At 44.8% G+C, this 21,798-nt stretch overlaps 1 protein-coding gene across 1 annotated transcript; it reads left to right on the forward strand.

The window, feature by feature from the left end:
- Positions 1-245: 245 nt before the first annotated feature.
- LOC115082430 (transmembrane protein 183A-like) lies at positions 246-21,559 on the forward strand. The gene is made up of 8 exons (XM_029586661.1): positions 246-488; positions 1,368-1,457; positions 3,750-3,914; positions 7,847-8,006; positions 15,261-15,441; positions 16,428-16,508; positions 18,040-18,198; positions 19,952-21,559. The coding sequence occupies exons 1-8, from the start codon at positions 425-427 to the stop codon at positions 20,135-20,137; spliced, it is 1,086 nt and encodes a 361-aa protein (XP_029442521.1). The 5' UTR covers positions 246-424; the 3' UTR covers positions 20,138-21,559.
- Positions 21,560-21,798: the final 239 nt, after the last annotated feature.

The raw sequence follows: 21,798 nt of genomic DNA on the forward strand, positions 1-21,798 counted from the left end.
CTACCCTATACCCACTCACACGAACCTGCTACCGCTTTCACCCCGCCCCCAGCACGAACAGAAACCCAAGGCAAGACGAACTCAGCCAATCAACTTCTGCCATACTTGGACCCTAAATCAGCCAATCGGGGAGCGAAGAGCGGAAGTCATGCTGTAGCAACCAATTAAGCCTCCCCTTCGTGGGCCAGAACGAGAATTGGAGCGCTTCGCTGGAAGGGAGGGCGGGCACGAGATCTCGCGAGAGGCGGCGCTGACCGGGGGGGCGGGGGGGGTGCTCGTGTCATGGCGGCCGGTAGCAGCGGAGTTCCTGACAGCGGGTGTCCGGTCGCGTCGGGTCTCCGCAGCGACTCCGCTCCCGCGTCATGATATTGCCCGGCCCCCCGCTAGCCTGCGCCGCGCCCACCCCGGCGGGGGAGCCGCAGACATGCCCAGAAAAGGGGGCAGGAAGCGGCTCAAATTCCGCTCGGAGGAGCTGAGCCCGGGGAGAGGTGAGGGCACTACGGAAAGAAATATTGGGGAGGACGGGCGGGGGGGCTCTGTCTCACGGTTGTTCAATGTATAAATGCTGAATTGAGCAAATAAAATTCGGCCAATTCGGTTGTTTTGTGAGTTTGATGGCAGATCTCATGTCAGTTTGTAGGATATTGCTTATTGTGTGCACCCTCAAACCTCCCTTCTCGGACTGTTTGGAAGAAGTTTGTCTTGCAGCAAAACATCTCAACATTGCTTGCTGCCAGCGTCCATGCTGATGACCTCGCTGACAATGCTATACTCTTGATGCCTTTCTCTGTGACGTGTAGCTGGTGTCAGCATGGCTTAATGCCCCAGGCATTTCTGGTTGGTTTTTATTTGGTAGCATTGCCATGCATGGGAATGTGGGACTGCCATTAGTTTGGGGAAACAGGTTACTGGGGGTGAAGAGTATACGCAGGCATATTGTCACTTGTATTTCCCTTTGGTATTACTTGTTCTGAACACAAGGAGGTATCATCTCCAGTGGGTATCCCTGCATTGCAAAGTTCTTTGGGTTATGGTTTTTAACAAAGCCTCTAGTTAGTTACGTGGTAGATGACAGCAGAAAAAGACTAACTAGGCCACCCACTGTGCCCAGTTCTACACTGAGTAGATGCAGATGGGATGCAGGTTGCTGCCACAGTTACAGAATTCCAATCGGCTTTCAAAATTGTATGTTTTTGGCTGGCATTCAGTAATCAGACTTATATTTATGTTATACATTTTGTGACTTGTCATGAAGTATTCAAGGTGAGGAAGGCCATGTGCATTTTTGTTAATGAGATTACTTTGATGCTTCTAGAACTAGAGCTTTTACAGCATGTAAACACATGTACCTATTTTTCCACTTTCAGTAACAGTAGCTGATTTTGCCAATTCTGATCCAGCCATAGTGAAGTCTGGGCGAGTGAAGAAAGCTGTGGCCAATGCAATTCAAAAGGAGGGTGAGCACATGAGCTATGGTTAGAATTTTAGGTTTGTAAATGAATGTGAGGGTTAGCCTTTAAAACTTGTTCTACTTGTATTCTTTTCTAACTTTATTTTTAGTCTTACTGGAGGGGGAATGACCAATAGCATAGATCAAAGTATGATGGGAGAGATGGAGACTGAATGTGGGTGGATCATTGGAAAGAGAATGAAAGATATGCAGGAGGGTATTTCACGGGGGAGTTGTGATGTAGGAGGTACGTGAAATAGGTGGCATGGGGCATAGAATTCTGTATGCAAAATGTAGCAACTGTCCTGAAAAAGCAGCTATACTCATGCACTGAATTGAGCTACATTTACTGCCTGGGAGGAAGGTGTGGCCTAGAGATTAGAGCAATGGGCTAGAAACCAGGATTTAAATCTTGCTTCGCTCACTGCTATTCCTCATGACTTTAAGCAAGTCACTTTCAGGCCAATGCAATATCAGTGCACGGAAAACAGGTGCTCGATCATAAGCGCCCACTCTCCTAATGCGCACAGATCAAGCTCTCCGGGGTGACCAATGCAATATGCAAATGGGCTGCGATTGGTAAAAAGGAGGCTGGTGACTTTTAGAAAAAGGCTTAAGACTTGGTTATTTACACAAGCCTTTCCAGAAACTCACTGATTCAACATAGCAATCATTACTGTACATTCAGCACAATGTAAATAATTGCTCTTCTTGCCGTTGAGTTACTTATGCTGTGTTCTTCCTCTTCCCCCAGTTCCAGCGCCCCTGTTTTATTGTAACTTCTGCTTCTCTTCGCTTTGTTAATATCTAAGGTTATTGTACCCCCGTTCCATGTAAACTGACATGATACGGTTGTATCATGAATGCCGGTATAGAAAAGCATCAAATAAATAAATACATGGGGACATTGTGCACCCCTAGTGCCTCCTTGGCAGTGGGCACCCTGGAGAGGTGGCTGTCAGCGGGTTAAGAAAATGGGTGCTCATTAATTGAGTGTCCTTTTTGTAACCTGACCGCCTGCACACCTTTTTCTTTCTAATTTTTCAGTTCCTCTGACTTAATATCGCCATGATATTAAGTCGCAGAAAGTACAGAAAAGTATTTTCTGCTTTTCTGCACACTTTTTGGGCTCTTCAAAAATTAATGCCTGCTCTGGGGCAGGTGTTATTTTGGGAAGTAAAATTGTACATGTTGGGCGCACTTTTTTTTTTCTTTTCTTTTTTTTTGTTAGCATCGAGGGGACTAGCTAATAGCCTCATCACCATTAATTTACATGTGATGAGCGCTAGTAGCTACTCGCTCAGTTGGACGTGCGTTTCGATCGTGCTAACCCCTGTTTTGCATCAAGGGTTATGGTCATGCATCCAATCGTGCATTGAGCCTGTTTGTATTCTGTTATCTCAGGTACCCACCTAAATGGTAAACTGGGGCCTGTACTGGAAAAAATATTGTAAACAGCTTTGAGAAATTGATGGTCTAGAAATACAAAATATCAGTGCTATATTTCTGGGCAAAAAAGATGCTTGTACTCGCATGCAGGATGCATTTTTTTTTTTTTTTTTTTTTTTGAGGAACCACAAGGTTCCTCAAACAGGTTGAGGAAAAGGTGGTGGTACTGGTGAATACACCCTGAAAAAAAGCCCTGGAAAATATCATTGTTACCATCTCGGTGCTCCATTGTGGAAACTCGTCCTTCTCACTGTATCTCCCAATGTTTTTGTAATGCAGTTAGCCTCTGAGAAAGCAGTCCTCTTGAGCCACTTTGATATTGATTATTTTATTATTGAATTGCAATTCCAGACTAGTGCTGAAAAGTTCTCAACACAGATGTTGCAAGTTTAATAAGCATATGCTGAGTTTGAGATGGTTAAAGACTGCTTTATGACAGTTGGCCTCTCACAACTTAATGAGCAATAGTATTAAAAAGCTTAGGGCACAGCTTACTATTGCTTTTTATAGTCGTCGACCCCCAATGTCAAATGCTGCGGCAGTTATTTCAGATACTTAGAATCACAGAAAAATAAAACATGAGTGGATAAGCACCACAAGACACAGCTTCTCTGCTCATTTTTCTCTTCCTGTTGCAAAGCTTGGTCATAAAATATTTCTTTTGCTTTGTGAGAACATGATGTAGCAGGAAGCAGCAGAAAAGCTCATTTGTATATATGGCTGTGAAAGAGCCATCAGGAATAAAGCAATTCTTTCAGTAATTGATGACGACATCACAAGGCAGTTGACCACTGTTAGAGGTGCTTGAAAGCACAGCTTTGTAATACCTGTACCACTTTCCTGCTTTTAGTGAAAGCACTATGTGGCCTGGAGGCCTCTCAGGTTCCTATGGAGGAGGGACTGACCTTTGCCCATGAGAATGGAGAGTTGTCTGAAAGCTGTGATGAGTCGGATGCTCTAGAGAGCACCTGCAAGATTTCCACCTTCAGAAAGAAGAAAAGTAAAAGAAGCAAAGGTATGATCCTCTTTCCAGGGGTAATATGGCACCATCCTGAGAGCTAGTGCCAAATTATACCTCACCGCATTTTTAGGGTACTGACATGGGTTGCTCAGTAACAACAATGGAGAAACCTGCACAGTGCAGCAGTTGCAACTGTAAAGGGAGGACAGTGCGATTGGGGATTCAGTTCCATAAGGGAATTTAATCTTGGGTAAATGCAGATAAAGTTATTGCTGGGCGGACTTGGTAGTGAAGTGACTAATGTTTTGGGGCAAAGGTCCTGATATGCTAAGACTTTTAGAAAAGTGTAACGCCCTAATGCATGTGATAGCCTATTGTGATTTGAAGAATGACCTCCTAAGTTTGTAACTTGAGAGTTATTACAAATTCACAAGAGGAAAAATCCATAATATATCGGGCTTTGTAGTGTGTCTGTCAGTGCTCGTGCATGTTCTCCAGCCCGCCGATAGATGGCGCTATAATATATCGGGCTTTGTAGTGTGTCTGTCAGTGCTCGTGCATGTTCTCCAGCCCGCCGATAGATGGCGCTATAATATATCGGGCTTTGTAGTGTGTCTGTCAGTGCTCGTGCATGTTCTCCAGCCCGCCGATAGATGGCGCTATAATATATCGGGCTTTGTAGTGTGTCTGCCAGTGCTCGTGCATGTTCTCCAGCCCGCCGATAGATGGCGCTATAATATATCGGGCTTTGTAGTGTGTCTGTCAGTGCTCGTGCATGTTCTCCAGCCCGCCGATAGATGGCGCTATAATATATCGGGCTTGGGGGCACAGGCAGCTCCCTGGATGCCTTAGAGGCTCAAACACGCCGCTACACTAGGTACAAGAGGTACTCCGGGGGGGATTCTGCAGCGGCCATCGCGGGACAGGCTGAAAATAGCTGAGGAGACCCTGGCATGCTGCGAACGGAGCGCATCCCGCGGCACACGCTCCGTTCACGGCGAAGATGAAGGCCTGGTGCGCCGTTCGCAGTGAAAAGGGAAGGACCCTGTGTGCCGCGAACGGCGCGCCGAGCCTTCATCTTGGCCGCGAACGGCGCAGGTCCCGCGGCATACCGGTGACAGAGAATGTGTGTCGGGGAGGGGAGGGTGGGAGAGAGCAAGAGGGTGTGAGAGAGCATGGGGGATGCAGATGAGAGAGAATGTGTGTGTTTGTGAGGGGGGGGGGTTGACAGAGCATGGTGGGTAAGAGGGGGGTGGGGAGGGTATGACAGAGCGTGGGGGCATGCTTGAGTGTGGGATTCAGAGAGAGGGAACCTTTATGAGAGGAGAGGGATGCCGGTGAGAGAGAATGTGACTTTGAGAGAGGAGGGGTGACAGAGAGGGGGGTGGGGGAGTGCTAGAGACAGCTTGGTTGGTAAGAGGGGGAGTGTGCAGGATGCTTGAGTGTGGGTTTCAGAGAGGGAGCCTATATGAGGGGATGTGTGTGTGTGTGTGTGCCAGAGAGTGAGGGAGCCTGTATGAGGATGTGTGTATGTGGAAGGGACACTTATAGTTAATTTCTAGGGAAATTCTGCTCAAAACAAGAGCAGATGTGCCAATCAAAAGGCTCGCCGCCTGGGCGTAGAACAGGTACAGTTGCTAGTTACTAATATGTGCATTGCAGGATATGGAAAGTTTGTGCAAATTGTCAAAAAGCAATCTATATGCAAAGCCTAAAATAAGCTTACACAGTATTCTGCTGCTGAGATCTGGGGGCTTGTTCGGTACAGTTCAGCTCAGAATGCATATGAGAAAAATAGATTGATAATTATTACATGGCACAAGTTTAAACCTAATTATGCCTTGATATAGTATAGTGCAACCAAATAGAGCTGTACTCAAGTTAGCCGTGTATGATGATGATGGCAGAAAGTCCAGGAGGCCAATCCATTCTGCCCTGTGGTCTTCCTCTCTAGTTCTCTACCATTCTGGGTAGATGAGCATATCAGTTCCCTTACACAAATCAACAGCAATTTCCTCCCACTCTTGTGTTTTACCCAACCTGTCCAGCCTCTTCTTACCACTGCCCTCTGCCTGTCCCAAGGATGTTCAGATTCCATTACAGTACTCCACAGGGAGGCTATTGAAGGCCTCCATCTTCCATTCTTATAAATCCATATTTATTCAAACACTCAGGGCCCCTGCCAAAGTCCCCAGAACTAGTGAAGCTAGCCACTTATAATTACAGTATGTTTGGAACTTGTTAGAGAAGTTTTTGTGTCACTCAAAGTATTTTCTCAGAGCCTACCTCCTTGTAACTCGTATGACTCCTTGGCCTTGAATTTTTGACCTATGAAAAATGTCACCATTCTAAACTTTACTGGAGGCTTTTATCATATCCCACCATTTTTGTCCTTCCCCTAACAAGTATATTTTGAATGTTTCTTAAGCCTATGTGTAAGGTTTATATTGCAGTAACCCCTTCTCAACACTTACATCCTCTCAATGTCCTTATGAAGGTGCTGCCTTCAGCACTGTTCCATGTGGGAGTTTAATCTGTTTTGGGTAAATGCAGATAAAATTACTGCTGGGCAGACTTTGGTAGTGAGGTGTCTAATTTTTTGGTAGTGGTTAGAGATAAACAGAGGATTCCTAGTGGCAAAGAGTTGAGGGGCTTGCTGGAAACATCTGGTTCCTTTGCATTGCACTTGGAGTGAAGTTAGGCCTCATGGTCCCTGCCTTACGCCATGTTAATTAAGCCCCAAACTCTGGAACACCCTCCCAATAGATCTTAGAACACAAGAAAACTTAAAAACTTTCAGAAAAGATCTAAAAACATGGATGTTTACTAAAGATTACCAACTGGCCCGATGAATCAAAACTTCACCACCATCATATAACACTAAGAAGACTTATGGACCCAACAAACTATTTATTTCATTTTATTATTTCTCAGTTATGTAATATTTGGTGTAATATAAGAACCTAGTTCACAAATGATATATTCTATGTTAACCATATAAACCGTTTTTTGAAACACTGTTAAACATTATAACTTTGTAAACCGTTGTGATGGCAAAACCGAATGACTATATAAAACTCATTAAATAAATAAATGTTCTTTTGATAGTGGTAGAGACAAGAACCGGAGGGGTTAGTATTGTAAACAATCCTCCCTTCATGCCTTCAAGAACAGAGGCAAGGGGAGTGGTGGTCAGGACAAAACAAAAGCACATCTTAGCGATACTCCAGGCCACGGGGTGGCCAGGTTGTTGCCATGAGGTTGCAGCTTCCCGGAAACAACCAAATTGATGCTGACAGGTTGGCATTGGCCAGATACTGTCCAAGGAGGCCAGATACTGTCCAAGGAGGCCAGATACTGTCCAAGGAGGCCAGATACTGTCCAAGGAGGCCAGATGTTTGAGAAAAAACCTTACTGGTTTTGATAGCTGTCTAGTTCTGGTTTGTTTTTGTTTTTTTTGGGGTTTTTTTTTTTAATAAGGTATGGGGTGGGGAGGGGCACTGAATGTTGGATTAAGTATGGGATCTACCAGAGGTGGCAGAGGTGTTGGGGTAATGAGCAGTGAGTGGCAGTTGCCACCCTAAACAGTGGTTTGGCTCTATCTGACTTCAAGAAGGAATTGGTCTAACCTTGGTTTATCAGTTCCTGTTTTGGTATAGATTTTATAAGGTATATCATTTATGTCATTTTATACTGTAAATGGTAATGAATTTAGTCACCTCAAAGGCAGAGATAGGGGTGAAATTCCTTCCTTCATAGAGCATTGCTGCAGCATTTTCCCCATTGTTTTATGCCTGTGAGCAGTGAGGATACTCCCAGGATTTTCATTTTGGAGTAAATCTTTGAATGTGCTTCATATACTGTCACGTGCACACAGGCTTGTGCTGCGATCAGCAGCCTTTCCTGTACCTACCATATAATCACACGTGCTAAACCCAGAGCTGGGCTACCCCCACCCTTAATGTCCTTCTCTGCATTCCTTTCAGACAATACGGACAGAGAGCTGGGGGCGCAGTATCCCATAGACATCTGGCTGGTGCTGGCCTCCTACATTCGCCCAGAAGATGTGGGGAAGTTTTCTCTTATTTGTAAGAATGCTTGGACCGTTTCTTGCACTGCTGTCTTTTGGATGAGATTGTACAAAAGGTGTGATGTGAAACGGTGCAGCCGGTGAAGTATTGCACTTTTCTTCATTTTTTTTTCCTCCCTCTTTGTGACCTAATGGGAAGCTCCTTGTCAGGACATTAAGCCCCCGAGGCAGGCATGTTTGTGACCAAATTCTGCACAGGTTGTGGTGAGCGGTCTGCATGCAGCCTAATAGCCTACACCAGTGATGGCAAACTCTGAACCTCGAGGGCCACAAACAGGCCAGGTTTTCAGGATATCCACAATGAATATGCATGAGAGAGATTTGCATACAACAGAGGCAGTGCGAGCAAATCTCTCTCATGCATATTCATTGTGGATATCCTGAAAACCTGGCCTGTTTGTGGCCCTCGAGGACCAGAGTTCGCCAACACTGATCTACTCAGAACAAACAAGAGGCAGATGCAAGTTCTTTCTAGTATTTTAAATGGAATGGAATTCCTTGTATAGGTAATCAACTATGTCAAAACGTTATCAGAAAAGTCTCTCCTTTTAAAAGCCTGTGCAGGATTTTAATTTATGCAGGATATCCATTACATATAGGCATTTTTAGTAACACCAATAGTGTATTTGGAGTATCTAATCTGCCAGGCAATGACCTGCTCTTAAAGACAGGTATCCAGCTTTGGGATCACTTTTAAATCTGTCTTGGAGGATGGGAACTCCCCCCTTCTTAGGTGACTTGTCCCACAGATTAGGGGAAGTGGGGGAGAAATGGGGCTGACTCCATTTTCCTTGTAATGTAAAAGTATAATCGGGAACATTTTTCAACTCTTCCATGAACTAAAAGAAAATGTAGGAATTCCCCCAAACCGATAAAGAAGCAGCTTCAGCCGTCACAGTACGCAGCATTGTACTAGTGAAGCACTGGGATATTAGAGGCTAATTTCAGTCCCCTAGAATGTTTTAATAATAATATTTTTACACTTGATGCAATTAAAGACTTTTCTTCTTCTGTCTGTTTTTTAAATATTTTAACCATATGTTTGGCACAATATGGCCAGGTTGCTGCTGTGACAAGAAAGCTCACACTGCTAGGATAGCAGATCCTAGCAGCAGTCGGCAAGCAGAGCTCAAGAGTTCATGATTTTTCTTTTTGTGCTCCAGAGTAACAAATGTAATTGATGGAGGGGGAGCAGAAAAAGCAAGGCCAAGGTTTACCCTGTTGGACCCACCTTGTCAGCCTCTGGATCAGTGGCTTCTTCTGTGGCTCGAGGTGCTTGGCCCTGGGACATCCTTAGCTGAGGCAAGTGGTGCAAAGCCTCTCCAGAGACCTTCCCCCAGATCCCGACACAGCTTTTAGCCTGGAGGACCCGAGATCGTCCCCAGAGTGGTGGCTGCTGCCCGCAGCGGTTTCGTCCTGTGCATTCAGAGCTTGGCTGGCATGGAGTTCAGTGATGTTGCCTGGTGTTTCACTGGGTGGATCGGTGGGCAGCCTTCGTTGTGGTGGGGAAGGAGCTGGTATGTCTCTGTGTGTGCAGCAGAAACCAAAGGATATTATACTTGCAGAAGTTTGGAAAATGGTTCCTAGGATAGAGACTTGCAGAGAAGTTCATTATGTCTAATTTTGACGAAGGTTGATGCCCATGGGAATTTGATGTAGGAGTCTCGTGTGACTGCCCTGGAGGAGGATTTGTTACATGAACAGAATGTTGCTTGTATTAAAGCTTAACCTTTGCTGCATAAGAACATTGAAATTAACGAAGAGCAGCGTACATTGTCAATGTCTCCCATGAATATCCTTGGCTCATCCTCTCCTCTCCCAAATGGGAGAGGAGAGGATGAGTCAGATGTCCCTTGGAAGGTTTGGAACCCTCTCCAGTACTGGAAATTTCTCAGGGACGTGTGAGGAATGGGTCCTATGTGAGGAGAGTTTGCAAAGGGATTTCTGTAGGAGAGTTACCTGTGAAAAATAACCAGGGGCGGATTCCCGCTGACAACCGGCCCGAGGATTCGCCGCCCCGGAGATACCACGTGGTCTGCCGAGCACGGCTCTGTCACAGCCGCGCTCGGCAGACCACGTGACTAGAGCGACCGGCCCACCGGGGGATGCCCGATCCCCCGATAGGCCAATCCACCCCTGAAAATAACTTCCAGCGGATAAAAGTGAACAGCGCACATACTTTTACCTGCCTGAGAGCACGCGCAGGGCTTTTAAAATGAAAGTTCCACTCATGCATTTGGTGGGTATATTTGCATCTTCTTGAAAGTAGGTGAAATGTACAGACAAAAAAGGATTCCTGTTCCCATAGCTGGCTGCACATTCAAAGGGAAACCCTCCCCTTTGGGCTTTCCCTTTTGAAAATTAGCTTGTAATTCTACAGCAGGCCAAATGGTCTTGGAATCTATTTTTTTCATTACAAAGTTTTTTTTTGTTTTGTTTTTTTAAACCTAAAGAAGGCGTTTTTTCAGTCTCTGGGCCCTTTGCCCCTGGAGCTTATATCCTTGGGCCTGCAAGCTTATTTTAGTTTCCCTTTGAATCTGGCTACAGGTACGAAAGGTGAAAACTCCCTGCCAGGAAGTATGTGTGAAGTTAAAAATGCTGAGCCTGTCCCAGACCTGCCTCTCTCCCCTGCACTGGTGGAGGAGATGCTTTTGAACAGACTTTTCACTGCAAGTAAATACCTGTTTAACCCCCAGGCAACCCCTTCGAATACTGACTTCAAAGCAGGGGTATCCCTGATATTAGGGCAACTCAAGTGAACCAGGAGAAATTTGTCTTGTACCATTAGTGCTAAATTTCTTATGTTCCCACGTAAGTGTCTGATTAAATTGAAGGGAATCAATTTGCTTTTTTTGACCTTGACAACGTGACTGCCAAAAATAGTCAGTAGAAACTTGTCACTCCCCTGTAAAGAGCGAATCCCTCAGCCACAACTTCAGCAAAATTGTGAAATAGCTTAGTTTCCACTTAAGCGCAAATTAAGGTGTGGCCTGCTGGGATTAGATATTGCTAATTGAAAAATGTTCCCTTATGAGGTACTTCATTTGGTTTTTTCCCCCTATTTTTAAGACTTGACTAGAGACGGCAACCAAAATGGGTTTTCCTGTTTTATGTATTTTGTACATGTAATCTTATTGCCAGAATACAAATTTATTAAAGCTCACTGCACTGCATTCGTAGACAGCCAGTTAAATCTTCTTCCCAGAGAAAACTCTAGCAACGGTCATTAGAACGATGAACAATTCAAGACTCATGGAATGAGAAGGCATCAAGAGTAGCCACGCGGATAGGAGAGGGAGTTACAGCTGTGATAAGTCCTGTCTGGACACCCAGTAGTCTGAAGGGAACACCTGGAGCTGTCGTGGAAGCTGTAGAGTATGAATGGTGAAAAGCAATGCTTCTGCGGAGCTTGATGGGGTTCAGAAAGAGCTAAGGAAAGTCCTTCCAGGAAGTAAACTGTCCCAGGCTGCTTTGGGGCTAGGGACCAATAGGAAGAGAGCAAGCAGGAACAGATCCAATAAAATCTCAGAAACCTTCAAATATTCAGTCATGGCAAGGGGAATAAACCCTGAAGAAATTCTAAGCTAAACAGTATCACAAATTACCACAGGGTGGCAGTATACTAAAGAAACATACACTGTAGAGACAGAACACTCGTACTGCTAGGGAGCAGAGTAATTTTCATAGCTTTATGAATGAATAAACAACTGTTTTTACCTGATTAAAATTAAAAGCCCTACTGAAAATTGACCCCTTCTTCCAGCAGATACTTTTACCCATTGGGAAAATTTAGGCAGAAATAGGGTGGAAGGAGGTAAATTTATGTATGGGGGTTTTCATTTGAGATCCCTATTCATTTTCAAAGGAAACCCCGCTGCAGTCTCAAAATTTGCCCACCCTCAGCCGCAGAAAGACTGAATCTAACACGAATTCTGGCAGTGACTGACTCACAGCTGGGTTCTGCTTATTTTCTGCTGCGTTGGGCATGACATAACCAGTTTCCAGTGACAACCACCAAAAGCTATCTGATTGAAAGCTAATCTGGCTTCTCTGATTGATCTCGCAGGTTTTCTCGAGATGCTAGCCGCTCATCCCTCGCCATTTTCTGGATGTTGGATTTTTTTGGCTATTTACATACTTGTGCTAGCAGGTTCGGCATCTTGTTTTCTATGAGGGATTATCCTCTACGACCCAGAGTCTCAGCTATTGGGAATTTTTAAGTATTTTTTCCCGTTCAGAAATGCTAACTGTATGTACCCAAAAGTAAAAGGATTTACCTTAGACATTAGGTTAAAATGTAGCTTTTATTCTGAAAGTCGTGCCTACCTCTCATGAACTCCTGGTTGCACGTTGCATGCCATCACTGAAGCTTTATGCATTAAAAACTCTTTTGTACAATCACAACTTTATACTTGATGGGGGAAGGGGTTGGTAATGTCTCCAAATGTTAGTTATACTCACAACACAACCAGAAAATCTCCCGTAGTACTGTAAACATTCACGAGTAATTATTTATATTTGTAGGACTGCTATATATATATATAGCCTAGATATGTGAAATTATAGAGTGATGACATCCACTTGGTCCATTTTTAAATTTGATTTTTTTAAATTTTACTTCTTGCAAATAAAATTACATTGCAAAGTCGACATATCACCAAAAAGTTCATATGCGAGCCCCTCCCAAAAATCCAGAACAAATAAAATGTCCCAAAAGTACTCATCTCGGAGGCACATTTAAGCTTTCCTGTGTTTTCTCGCAGCTGCATCGGGGGTTCACCGGTTTATTCTTATTCCCACATAATGTCATTTGACGTTGCTTGACGGTCCTCTAACTTGGCTTCATAAACTCGCCATTACAGGAGTGAACCTTGAAAGCCCCAGGGTCTGTTGGATATTTGGGTCTCCAGTTGACTGCCAATGCTTTTCTTAACACTTGCATTGTGCCAAAGACCTTCCTTTTGGAGGTCAGAGAATGTAATATGTACAGGTTGCATATCAAGATGTGTTTGAAAGTTGGGTTTTGGTTTTTTTTTTTTTTTTAGTCAGGCCAATACAACTGGGCCTATTTCCTGTATCTTTCTGCCACATTTTTCTTGTTCTGATTGCTTTTCGTCATACCTAAGAATTTTCTCTCTCCCCATAGGTAGTACAGAGTAATCTCTTGGTACTGACACTTTGACTGGCAGTGCCATTGTCTGGTTTTCTTGCCTGCAAGCTTTTTCAGTTGCAATGAGGATGTCCCAGGTGCTTACAACTTCATTCTCTACCGTTCCACCAGGGTCATGTGGGGGGTGATCCCAGTGAGTTGCTGGTAGAGTAATGTTGGTGTTTTACAGTTTGTTTTTTTTCGAGGGGCAGTGTCTCTCCAAATGGGGTTTGTTTTGCACATAGCTCATCAGGAAAGAACCTAATCGTAAGCCAGATTATGTTGGGAGTGATATCAATGGGGTAATGTCTACAGTTCTTTCAGGGTCATGATCCCACAAATTTTTGGGTACGGTGGTCTCCAGTTTCCAGTGGATGAGCGGTGCCTATGTATTGAATGCAGTCCACTATTCAATGCTGCGGTTTAAATTCACAACTCAGCCATTTCTGTATCAGATCTGTATTTCCCATTGTATTTGTGCTTTTGCTGGTTTACTCTTGTTTGCGGAACTGATTTCTTTAGTTTTTATTTAATTTTTTGTCATTTTCCAAATTCTATTGCTGTCTTGTCATGTGCTGATTGATTCTTGCTTCTGCTCATCAAAACGATTGTCCAAGCTTAAGGATGGAGACTGAGTTTGGCCATTCACTTTTGTACTTCTGCACTTTTTTGATTATTTGAATCTGTTGATGCTGTTAAGTATGCTTGAAAGCCCATATTGGCAGCACTGTGTTTACTTTGCTTCTAAAGGCCATCAGCTCTTAAAATATGCGATACAATCTTGGCATTCTGATTCTTTAAGTTACTGGGTGGGCATAGAGCAGTTTTCTTGTTCTTGCATCCAACTGTTTGAGATCTTTATCAAGCCAGTCTACAATTCTAAAACTGTAGAAGAGTATGGGTATTGCAAATTGATATCTTGTATTTTATTCTGTGCTATTAAAGCACTTTTCAATATCCGTTTCAGTCTCCTATAATAATATTTTGGAGATCTTTTCTCTCTAATCTATGCAGTATTGTTGCATCTTCTACTTCTAGATTTTTAGATACACCTTCCTGCTTCAGGGTTTTGTTGTTCTTCCGTCAAAAAGTTGTTAGACTTGCCTAATTTTCTTTTAAAGAAGGTCTCCTTAGCACTTTTGTCCAAGCTGAATATCATTTGAGAAGCTCTTCACTACTCTGAGTTTTGCTGCATGACAATTGCATGAGCTTCTGTGGCCTCTAGGATTAAGGCCTTGTGGAGTCAGTGACAGAGCAAACGAGTGGCGGACAGGGAATCTTCCCTGAAATATTCCTTGCCTGCGTGGGGGGACGCAGGCAAAGAAAAGGAATAGGGATTTAACTGAAGACCTTCACAAACTTGCTTTGACATAGGGAGGGGCTGTTGCTAGGTGGTCTCAGTCTGCCAGATGTTTCTTGGGACATGGCAGCTGCGGTGTCCACTAGTAGTGGGGAGATCAGGAACTGGCTGGACCATAGGGTCTTTATCTGCTGTCGTGTTCCTAACTTAGGGAGCCAGAGCTGGGCATTAGTGTTGAGAGCCAAAGTTCATTCCACTTTTTAGGAGCCTTGTGATTTAAAGGATCTAAGTTTAGGTGCTGAGCCCAGGAAAAGGCCTAGTTTCCTAACATTTAAAAGTAGATGCCCAGACATTTTGTGTATGGGGATCTAAGAAAATAATTTGAGTACCTCCCTGAGGCTGTGCTTTCTCCTTCTCTTTGAATTGGAGGATCTAGCAGGGAAAAGATGCTTTAAGCTCCCCCCGTTTCCTCTCGCATGTCTCTTTGGCGTGCTCTCTAGTATAGTAAGAAGGTCTCGCTCTCGGCAGTGGTGCTGCAGTAGGGATTCAGCACAAGGCCTCTGTGGCAAACCCAATCCCTGCCAGCTACTGTCGAATGTGAATGTCCTCTGCCACAGCACATGTAATGGATGGATTTTGTGTTTCCGAAGATCTGAGAGTGTGAGGCGCTGGTGTCTTGGAAGTTTCCTCAGAGTGGTTAAAAAAAAAAAAATGTAGCCAGGCCTCGAAATGGCAATAAAAATTGAGGGGAGAAATTGCCCTTCCAGAAATCTGACTGAGAAAACGTGGAGCTCTCTGCAGTCGCACTAGGCTGCTCTTCCTATCACTGCTCTGGTGCTCAGTGACCTTGTTGCTTTGCAGGCATTACCACCGGGATGTCTACCTGCCCCTGCGGTTGCAGCCAGAATGCATAGAGGTGCTGTACTGCCTGCGTGCCAGGGTCATTCGCTCCTTGTACCACATGTATGAGCCCTTCTGCTCCCGGATCTCCAAAAACCCTGCTGTTCCTGAATCTACTCCCAGCACGCTCGCCAATTCCAAAGTAAGTGAGTTTCTGGCCCGTGACTTCTACAGTACGCAACGATGCTGCATGTTTCTTGGCCAATGAACACTTATTTTCTAATTTGTATGAATCGGGGTTGGTTTGTTTTTTTTTTAATTTATTGCATTTTTAATAATTCTGACAACTAATCAATGACATAAGGAACGTATAAACAAAATTTATACATTGGTCCCAGGAAAAATGATCTTTTGGAGATTTCTGTCTGTTATTGAATCATCAAAAAGAAACTGGGCATAAAGTTACCTTACGTTGACTTTTAGGGCCTGTGAGGCAAGATGTTTGAGGGAGGGACCTGTGTAGCCCCAAAAGTTAACGTACTATGACTTCTATGTATTATTTGATCTAGTGAAACCTGTCTCCACCTGTAAAATAAACCAAGCTCATGGACACCCATTTCTGTGTTGTAAATGTCTTGATTTATCTAGGCAAATGTTTACACAGAGAATATAGCTACCGGTTTTTATTAAATACTCAGCTGAGTTCAAGGAGTTGGGCCAGTAGGTGAATGGCGTAAAAGATTCTCAGGACAGATGGCTGTGGGTTCTGTCTGTTATAGACGGCTCATTTGGATGCCATCGTTCAGCAACTTGCCTTGTGTAATGAAGAAGGATCCTCGTCCCGTAACTGGTCAGATACCACATGCTCAACATATTATGCCACTCATCCCACCTGTGGTAGGCTGGGGCCTAGACCAGGATGTCCGCAGCCCCCTGTGTCCTTCCATGCCAGAGCACTTTAGTAAAAGACGACGAGGAACCCTGGATTGGAGCCAGGCTGTTAGTTTGCCGCCTGGTTTTTAAATGTATTAAAGTATAAAGGCATGTTGAGTAATGCAATAAAGCCATGTTGGTATACGTTAAATTCTTAGGACCTTACAGACTTTTCTTTTATTTCTGTATTTCAGTGCAAAGTCTCAAACTAAATTGTAAATGTATGATTGTGTTTTTTTGTTTTTTATTTTCTAGTGTTTACTTTTTTGGTGCAGAAAGATTTATAGGAACGGGCAAGAAGCAGTATGGGAGTTTAATTTCAAATTCAAAAAACAGGTATGTAAGATGACCCTGATTTTGGGCCCACGTGGGAGTGGGTAAACATGCATGGGGGTACAGGGCCTGTGTGCAGAGGGGGTGTAAGCATTCACAGCATCTGTGTAGTGCAGGGAGGATAAACATCCACAGAGCCTGTGTGTGGGATCAGAAAGGAGCGTGGTTCTACATCTGGCTGCTGCCACATGAAAGAAGAGTTACCACTTTGGCAGTTAGTGTAGCTGAGTTTAAAAACAGGTTTGGACAAGTTCCTGGAGGAGAAGTCCATAAGCTGCTGTTAGTCAAGTTGACTTAGGGAATGGCCACTGCAATTGCTGGCATCAGTAGCATGGGATCTATTTAATGTTTGGGTACTTGTAACCTGGATTGGCCACTGTTGAAACAGGATGCTGGGCTTGATGTCTGACCCACTTATGTTAACTAGGAGGAACCCTGCTGGGAATCGGTGTGAGATTTAGTGGTTCACACAATGGCGTAGGTGCCAGGAGAAATCGTAGGACATGATCTGGAAGTCCTGCTCTTCCACAGTCACTTCCTCCTTATCCTGCTCCTGTTTGCTGTCCCATGTGCCAGAAATCCAGATCTGTGCTGGTTTCCAACTGGAACTGACCCTTAAGATGTACAGGCGCAATTGAGAGAGAAGGATTTTCTTATTGTCTAGGGGCATTGCCAACCCAGATTCGAATTGTGGAATAAATTCTGGACTCCATTTATCAGGGAAAAGTGTCAGATGAGGAGCTATCCAGAGCAGAGGGTTATCGGGAGAAGAAAGATTTGTCAATCCTTAGCTCTTGCTTAGGAAAAAGGCTGCGAGTGACCATGATTGCTCTATAGGAATTCACCGAACAGTTATATTGTGCTCTTCAAGGGTAACTATTGACTTTTTTCTGAACAACAGGAGGGTAGAGAGATGTGAGTTTAATCATTTCCAGAGTAGAATTTTTATTTTCACTCTTAGGGCCTCTTTTACTAAGTTTTTTTTCCTCCCATAGATACAAAGAGAAAAGGCTCAGTAAATCAGTCCCTTAGAGGTAAAGCTATGGGATGTTTCCAGAGGAAGTAATTTTGGCTGCATCCTTGGATGTTCTTGCAAGAAGGCTGGATGACATTACGGAGAAGAGAAAGATCAGTGGGGGGGGGGGGGGGGTTCAGCTTTGACTTCGCATGTTGATTCATGCTGATATTTTTATTGGGAGATGTTTGTGATATTTCTTGATGCTTCCCCCTTGATGAGCAGTAAGGAACCGGCAGAGAGGCAGCTGAAGATGAGTTGTTGTCTCCCATATCTGGAGAAAAGTACACAGTAAATCCAGTAGATGAAACCAGAGGGCCTAATGTAACACTCTTTAAAGGAAGAATGTACTTTCTGTCCCACATAGTAAGGCTCTGGAATGGGATAACTGCTCATGTAACTAGGTTCAGGGGAATATGGAATGAACATAAGTCTCCATAACATTAAAAACCTTAACTTCAAAATGACTTCCTTCCAGCTTCCTTGTAATGTTGACTCTTTATTTTCTTTGCATTTCAGCCTCCCAGATATAGGAACAGCTGTCATAATGGGCTCCTGTATCCCCCAGTGCAGTACAAGGAGGTGCATAGCAACCCAGAGCAAGACTGCTGCCTGCTGCAAGTCACCACACTCAACTTTATCTGGACCCCCATCGTCATGGGCATGACCTTGGCCTTCGTAAGTGCTCGTCGGTTCTGCGGGCGGGGAGGGGAAGGGAGGGGGAAGCAGTTTCCTGATGCTCTGCTTTGAAGTGCTCCTCGTCTCTTGCTTGATTTGAGTCGGCAGAGGCTTCTTTCAGTGTCCGATCATGAACTGCAAGCGGTAGGTTTGTGTCCATCTTCCACCGCAAGGAGCAAGAGCAGGGAATAAAAAAGTCACACACAACAGTCCAGCTTCTCATGTTCTGTGGTTTTTCTTTTCTTTTTTTCTTTCTGTGACCTGGAATTTGTGTGTAACTCACAGCCCGCTGGTCACTCATAGGCATGCAGCCGACTTTGTTCTTCAGTGAAGCCAGGTTCATCCTTAAGTTACCTTTCGTGTGACCCACTTATAGCCCAGGCTTTTCAGGTGCTGGTATCTAGTCGGTTGTGGAGAGAGCCTGATGTGTTTATGAGAGTTTTAAGACTGCTTAGCTTTGCCCACATCCTGCTGGATGAAAAACAGGAGGCTCTGGGTGCTCTCTCCCTTGCAGCCGTGTGGGAGAAACGCCACTAGGATTCATGTGATGCACGGTTCCAGTGGCCCTGGGATCCTGGGGAAAACCAGAAGCTTTGAGAGTGGCGATATCTGTTAAAGGGCACAAACCTCACCAGGTTTCAAAGGCCCGTGGGATCCGGAAAGCACATATTCTATCACCTTTATTTGTTAATCCTTTTTTTAAAACAGTATTTTCAGCCCTGGGCTTGGCCCCACCCAGCCCATTTTTTATTTTTTTTTTGGATATCCACCATGAATATGCATGGCGTATATTTACATGCCCTGCAAATCTCGCTCATATTCATTGGGAATATCCTGAAACCCAGACTGGCCGGGCAACCACTGCTTAAAAAAAATTACAGTGTACGACGACTCGAGCTCAATTGGAACCGGCGCTGTGAGCCTTCATTTCCAGGTACATGGGGGAGGGAAGGACCCCTTGTTTTATGCTCCCTCGCAGCACTGTCCGGTCATCACAGCAACCAGAGCTGGCTTTTTGGAGGGTGTGGCCACACGGAGCGCCCTGCCTAAAGAGGCACCTTTGCCCAGGTCCTGCTTCCTTCCATGTGCTGTCTGCAAGCAGGAGAATGGGGGGGGGCGGGCATTGAGCATGAGGGAGGAAGCTTCTGTCTGTGGTGGTGGGTGAAAGATCAGCCGGAGGAGGGGAGAATAAGGGTGCAACTGCTGCTGGGCAGGAAATGGGAGAGAGAAAAGAGGGGGAGGGGAAGAGATGGAGGCCCTTCCACCGCTGAAGGAGGGAGTGCTGTGCCAGAGCTGCCACCGGGCGGGGGCACCTATTTCTGTTTTCCGCACAGAGTGCCGGTTAGCCTAGAGCCAGTCCTTGGCTGGGCTCCTCCCAGGGTCCCACAGTCATGGGCTCTGAATCCGCTCATTAGAGGTCGCCATGCGGCAGTGACTGGGATTCCCTTTGTCCCAGGGGCCCTTGGGAGAATTGCTGAGCTAGGATCTGAACCCAGGTTTCTTGCATGACAGTACACAGCCACCAGACCGCCCACTGGGCTTTGTGCAAGGTTTCCCCTTCACTTTTTTTTTTTTTTTTCCTGTGGCTTTTTTCAGACATTTGCAGGAAACATGAATTATCCTTCAAACTGATTTCCAGGCTTTTCAGTGTTTTGCCTTAATTCTGACCCTCCCTGTTTCAGGGGTGTAATGCTGTTATTTAAAGGCCTTTTCCCCTCCCTACTTGTTCGTTTTTTTTTTTTTTTCCCTTCAGTTCACAATCAACGTGAGCACGGACATGAGGCATCACCGGGTGAGGCTGCTCTTTCAGGATTTCCCGGTGCTGAATGGGAAGAAGCCGCGAGTGGAGCAAGGCATGCAGGTGGTGCTGGACCCTGTACATAGTGTACGACTGCTGGACTGGTGGCACCCCCAGTACCCCTTCTTTCCCAAATCCTAGTCTCTCTGCGCCTTCCAGTGTGCAGCTTCCAGAGGGCCTTGAGAGATGCCGGTATCTTCTGAATCACTTGGGTGACGCGCGTGAAGTTATTCAGAGCTGACGACAGTTTACCTGCATTGCATTACAAGAGGAGCAGCAGCGTTTGCTGATCCCTGCGTCTGGAAACCTTTCTTGGTGCTACTGTGCTATGAACAGGGCTTAAAATAAGTGAGAGTTAAGGTGGCTTCCTGTCTCTCCCTGTTGTGCTCGCATTTTCCTCCTGCCATGCACCTTTCTCGCAGCTCCCTAGGTCTGGAGCTGAGGCAGCATTTTGGATATCTGTTTGTGTTCTGTACATACTCTCAGGCTGTTTCTGCCGCAAGGTGCCCTGGTTCTGTTTATTAACTTTTATGTTAAGATAAAATGTTACCTTTTTTTTTTTTTTTTCCCCTCCCTTCCCTCTGTACTTTTAACATTCTCGTGTCTCCTGCCCTGTATCATTTGTGAATGAGAGCTAGTGCTGGGGTTCGAAGAGGAACTCTGTAGTCCTGGTCTCAGAGTTTAGCATGAGCAGGGGAGACCTGCCATGGGCAGTGAAGCATTATTAAGGATTACTGTTTTTAATTATTGCTACGGCTTTTCTTGATGATTTCAGAACTGAAGGTTTATTCCTGTTCTGCAAATGTAAGATTATATTCAGAAAACACTGCAGCTATAAACAAGAACCCCAAAATAAATAAAAACACAAGCAGCTGTCACTTAACCTCTGCTGTAGGTGAATGAGTTTATGGTGTCAGAAGTCGCATCCAGTAAGGGGAGACAGTGCCACAAAGCAGAGGACTTCTGTCTGGGTTTTCTGCCCTTCTCTAGTCTGTGTTTTGGGGTTCCATCCTCTGCTTCTCCCCTGGCCTTAACATCTGGATAAAGTGAATCATTGGGGAGATGCTGTCATGCCTCCAGATTAACACATGTTAGGGGGTCATCAGAATCCAGCCCTTGCTTCATTTTGCTGGCAGAAGAGTGATTTCTTTTCTTTAAGCTGGTACTTGGTGTGTCAGAATAGTCAGATTTAAAAAGTGGAGTACTAATAATAATTTTCTGTATTTAATGTCTGGTCCATGTGCAGATTGGGTGATTAGTCCCATTTTCCAATAATTGGGCTACCTATAATCATCTGCCCCAAACGTTAGGCCTTTGAGTAAATCCTGGTCTGGAAGCGCCGTCCAGTGTAATGCACACAGACTACAGATCCAACTGCACTAGAGTGAAATCTGGAAACCAGGCCCGACTGAAAGTCTTTGTCCTGAATCCGGGCTACAGACCATCCCTGGGGTTGCTGAGTGCCTTTCAGCTCAGAACCTTTTTGTTGATTCATAGATTAAAAAAAAAAAAAAAAATCTCCTGCCATGCATGAGAGGATATTCCCCTGTGGTGGCTTCTAAACTGTAAGCATAAGTTTGAGCACAGCTTGTGTGCAAGACCTGAGGTGTACTGGAGGTCTGGGAATGCCTTCACGAACCTGCATTTTATTCAGGGCTCAAATTAACGTGTTGTGCCTGGGCACATGCAGTCTAAAATGTCTTTTTAAAATTGTGTTTATTTAAAACATCACTCAAGTGCTCACGAGGCAAAGGTCCTGAGCAGCAGATCGTTCCTAATCCAGAGAAACCCTAATTCCACTC

The sequence above is a fragment of the Rhinatrema bivittatum genome, unplaced genomic scaffold (genome assembly GCF_901001135.1).
Source record: "Rhinatrema bivittatum unplaced genomic scaffold, aRhiBiv1.1, whole genome shotgun sequence".
In the NCBI taxonomy this organism is placed as follows: domain Eukaryota; kingdom Metazoa; phylum Chordata; class Amphibia; order Gymnophiona; family Rhinatrematidae; genus Rhinatrema; species Rhinatrema bivittatum.

What these genes read in the sequence shown, in the direction of transcription:
- LOC115082430 (XM_029586661.1), top strand. Translation starts at nt 425, where the DNA reads ATGCCCAGAAAAGGGGGCAGGAAGCGGCTCAAATTCCGCTCGGAGGAG. An exon ending in GGAGCTGAGCCCGGGGAGAG is followed by an intron (nt 489 to 1,367) that starts GTGAGGGCACTA and finishes TTCCACTTTCAG; the next exon opens with TAACAGTAGCTGATTTTGCC. An exon ending in TGGATGAGATTGTACAAAAG is followed by an intron (nt 8,007 to 15,260) that starts GTGTGATGTGAA and finishes GTTGCTTTGCAG; the next exon opens with GCATTACCACCGGGATGTCT.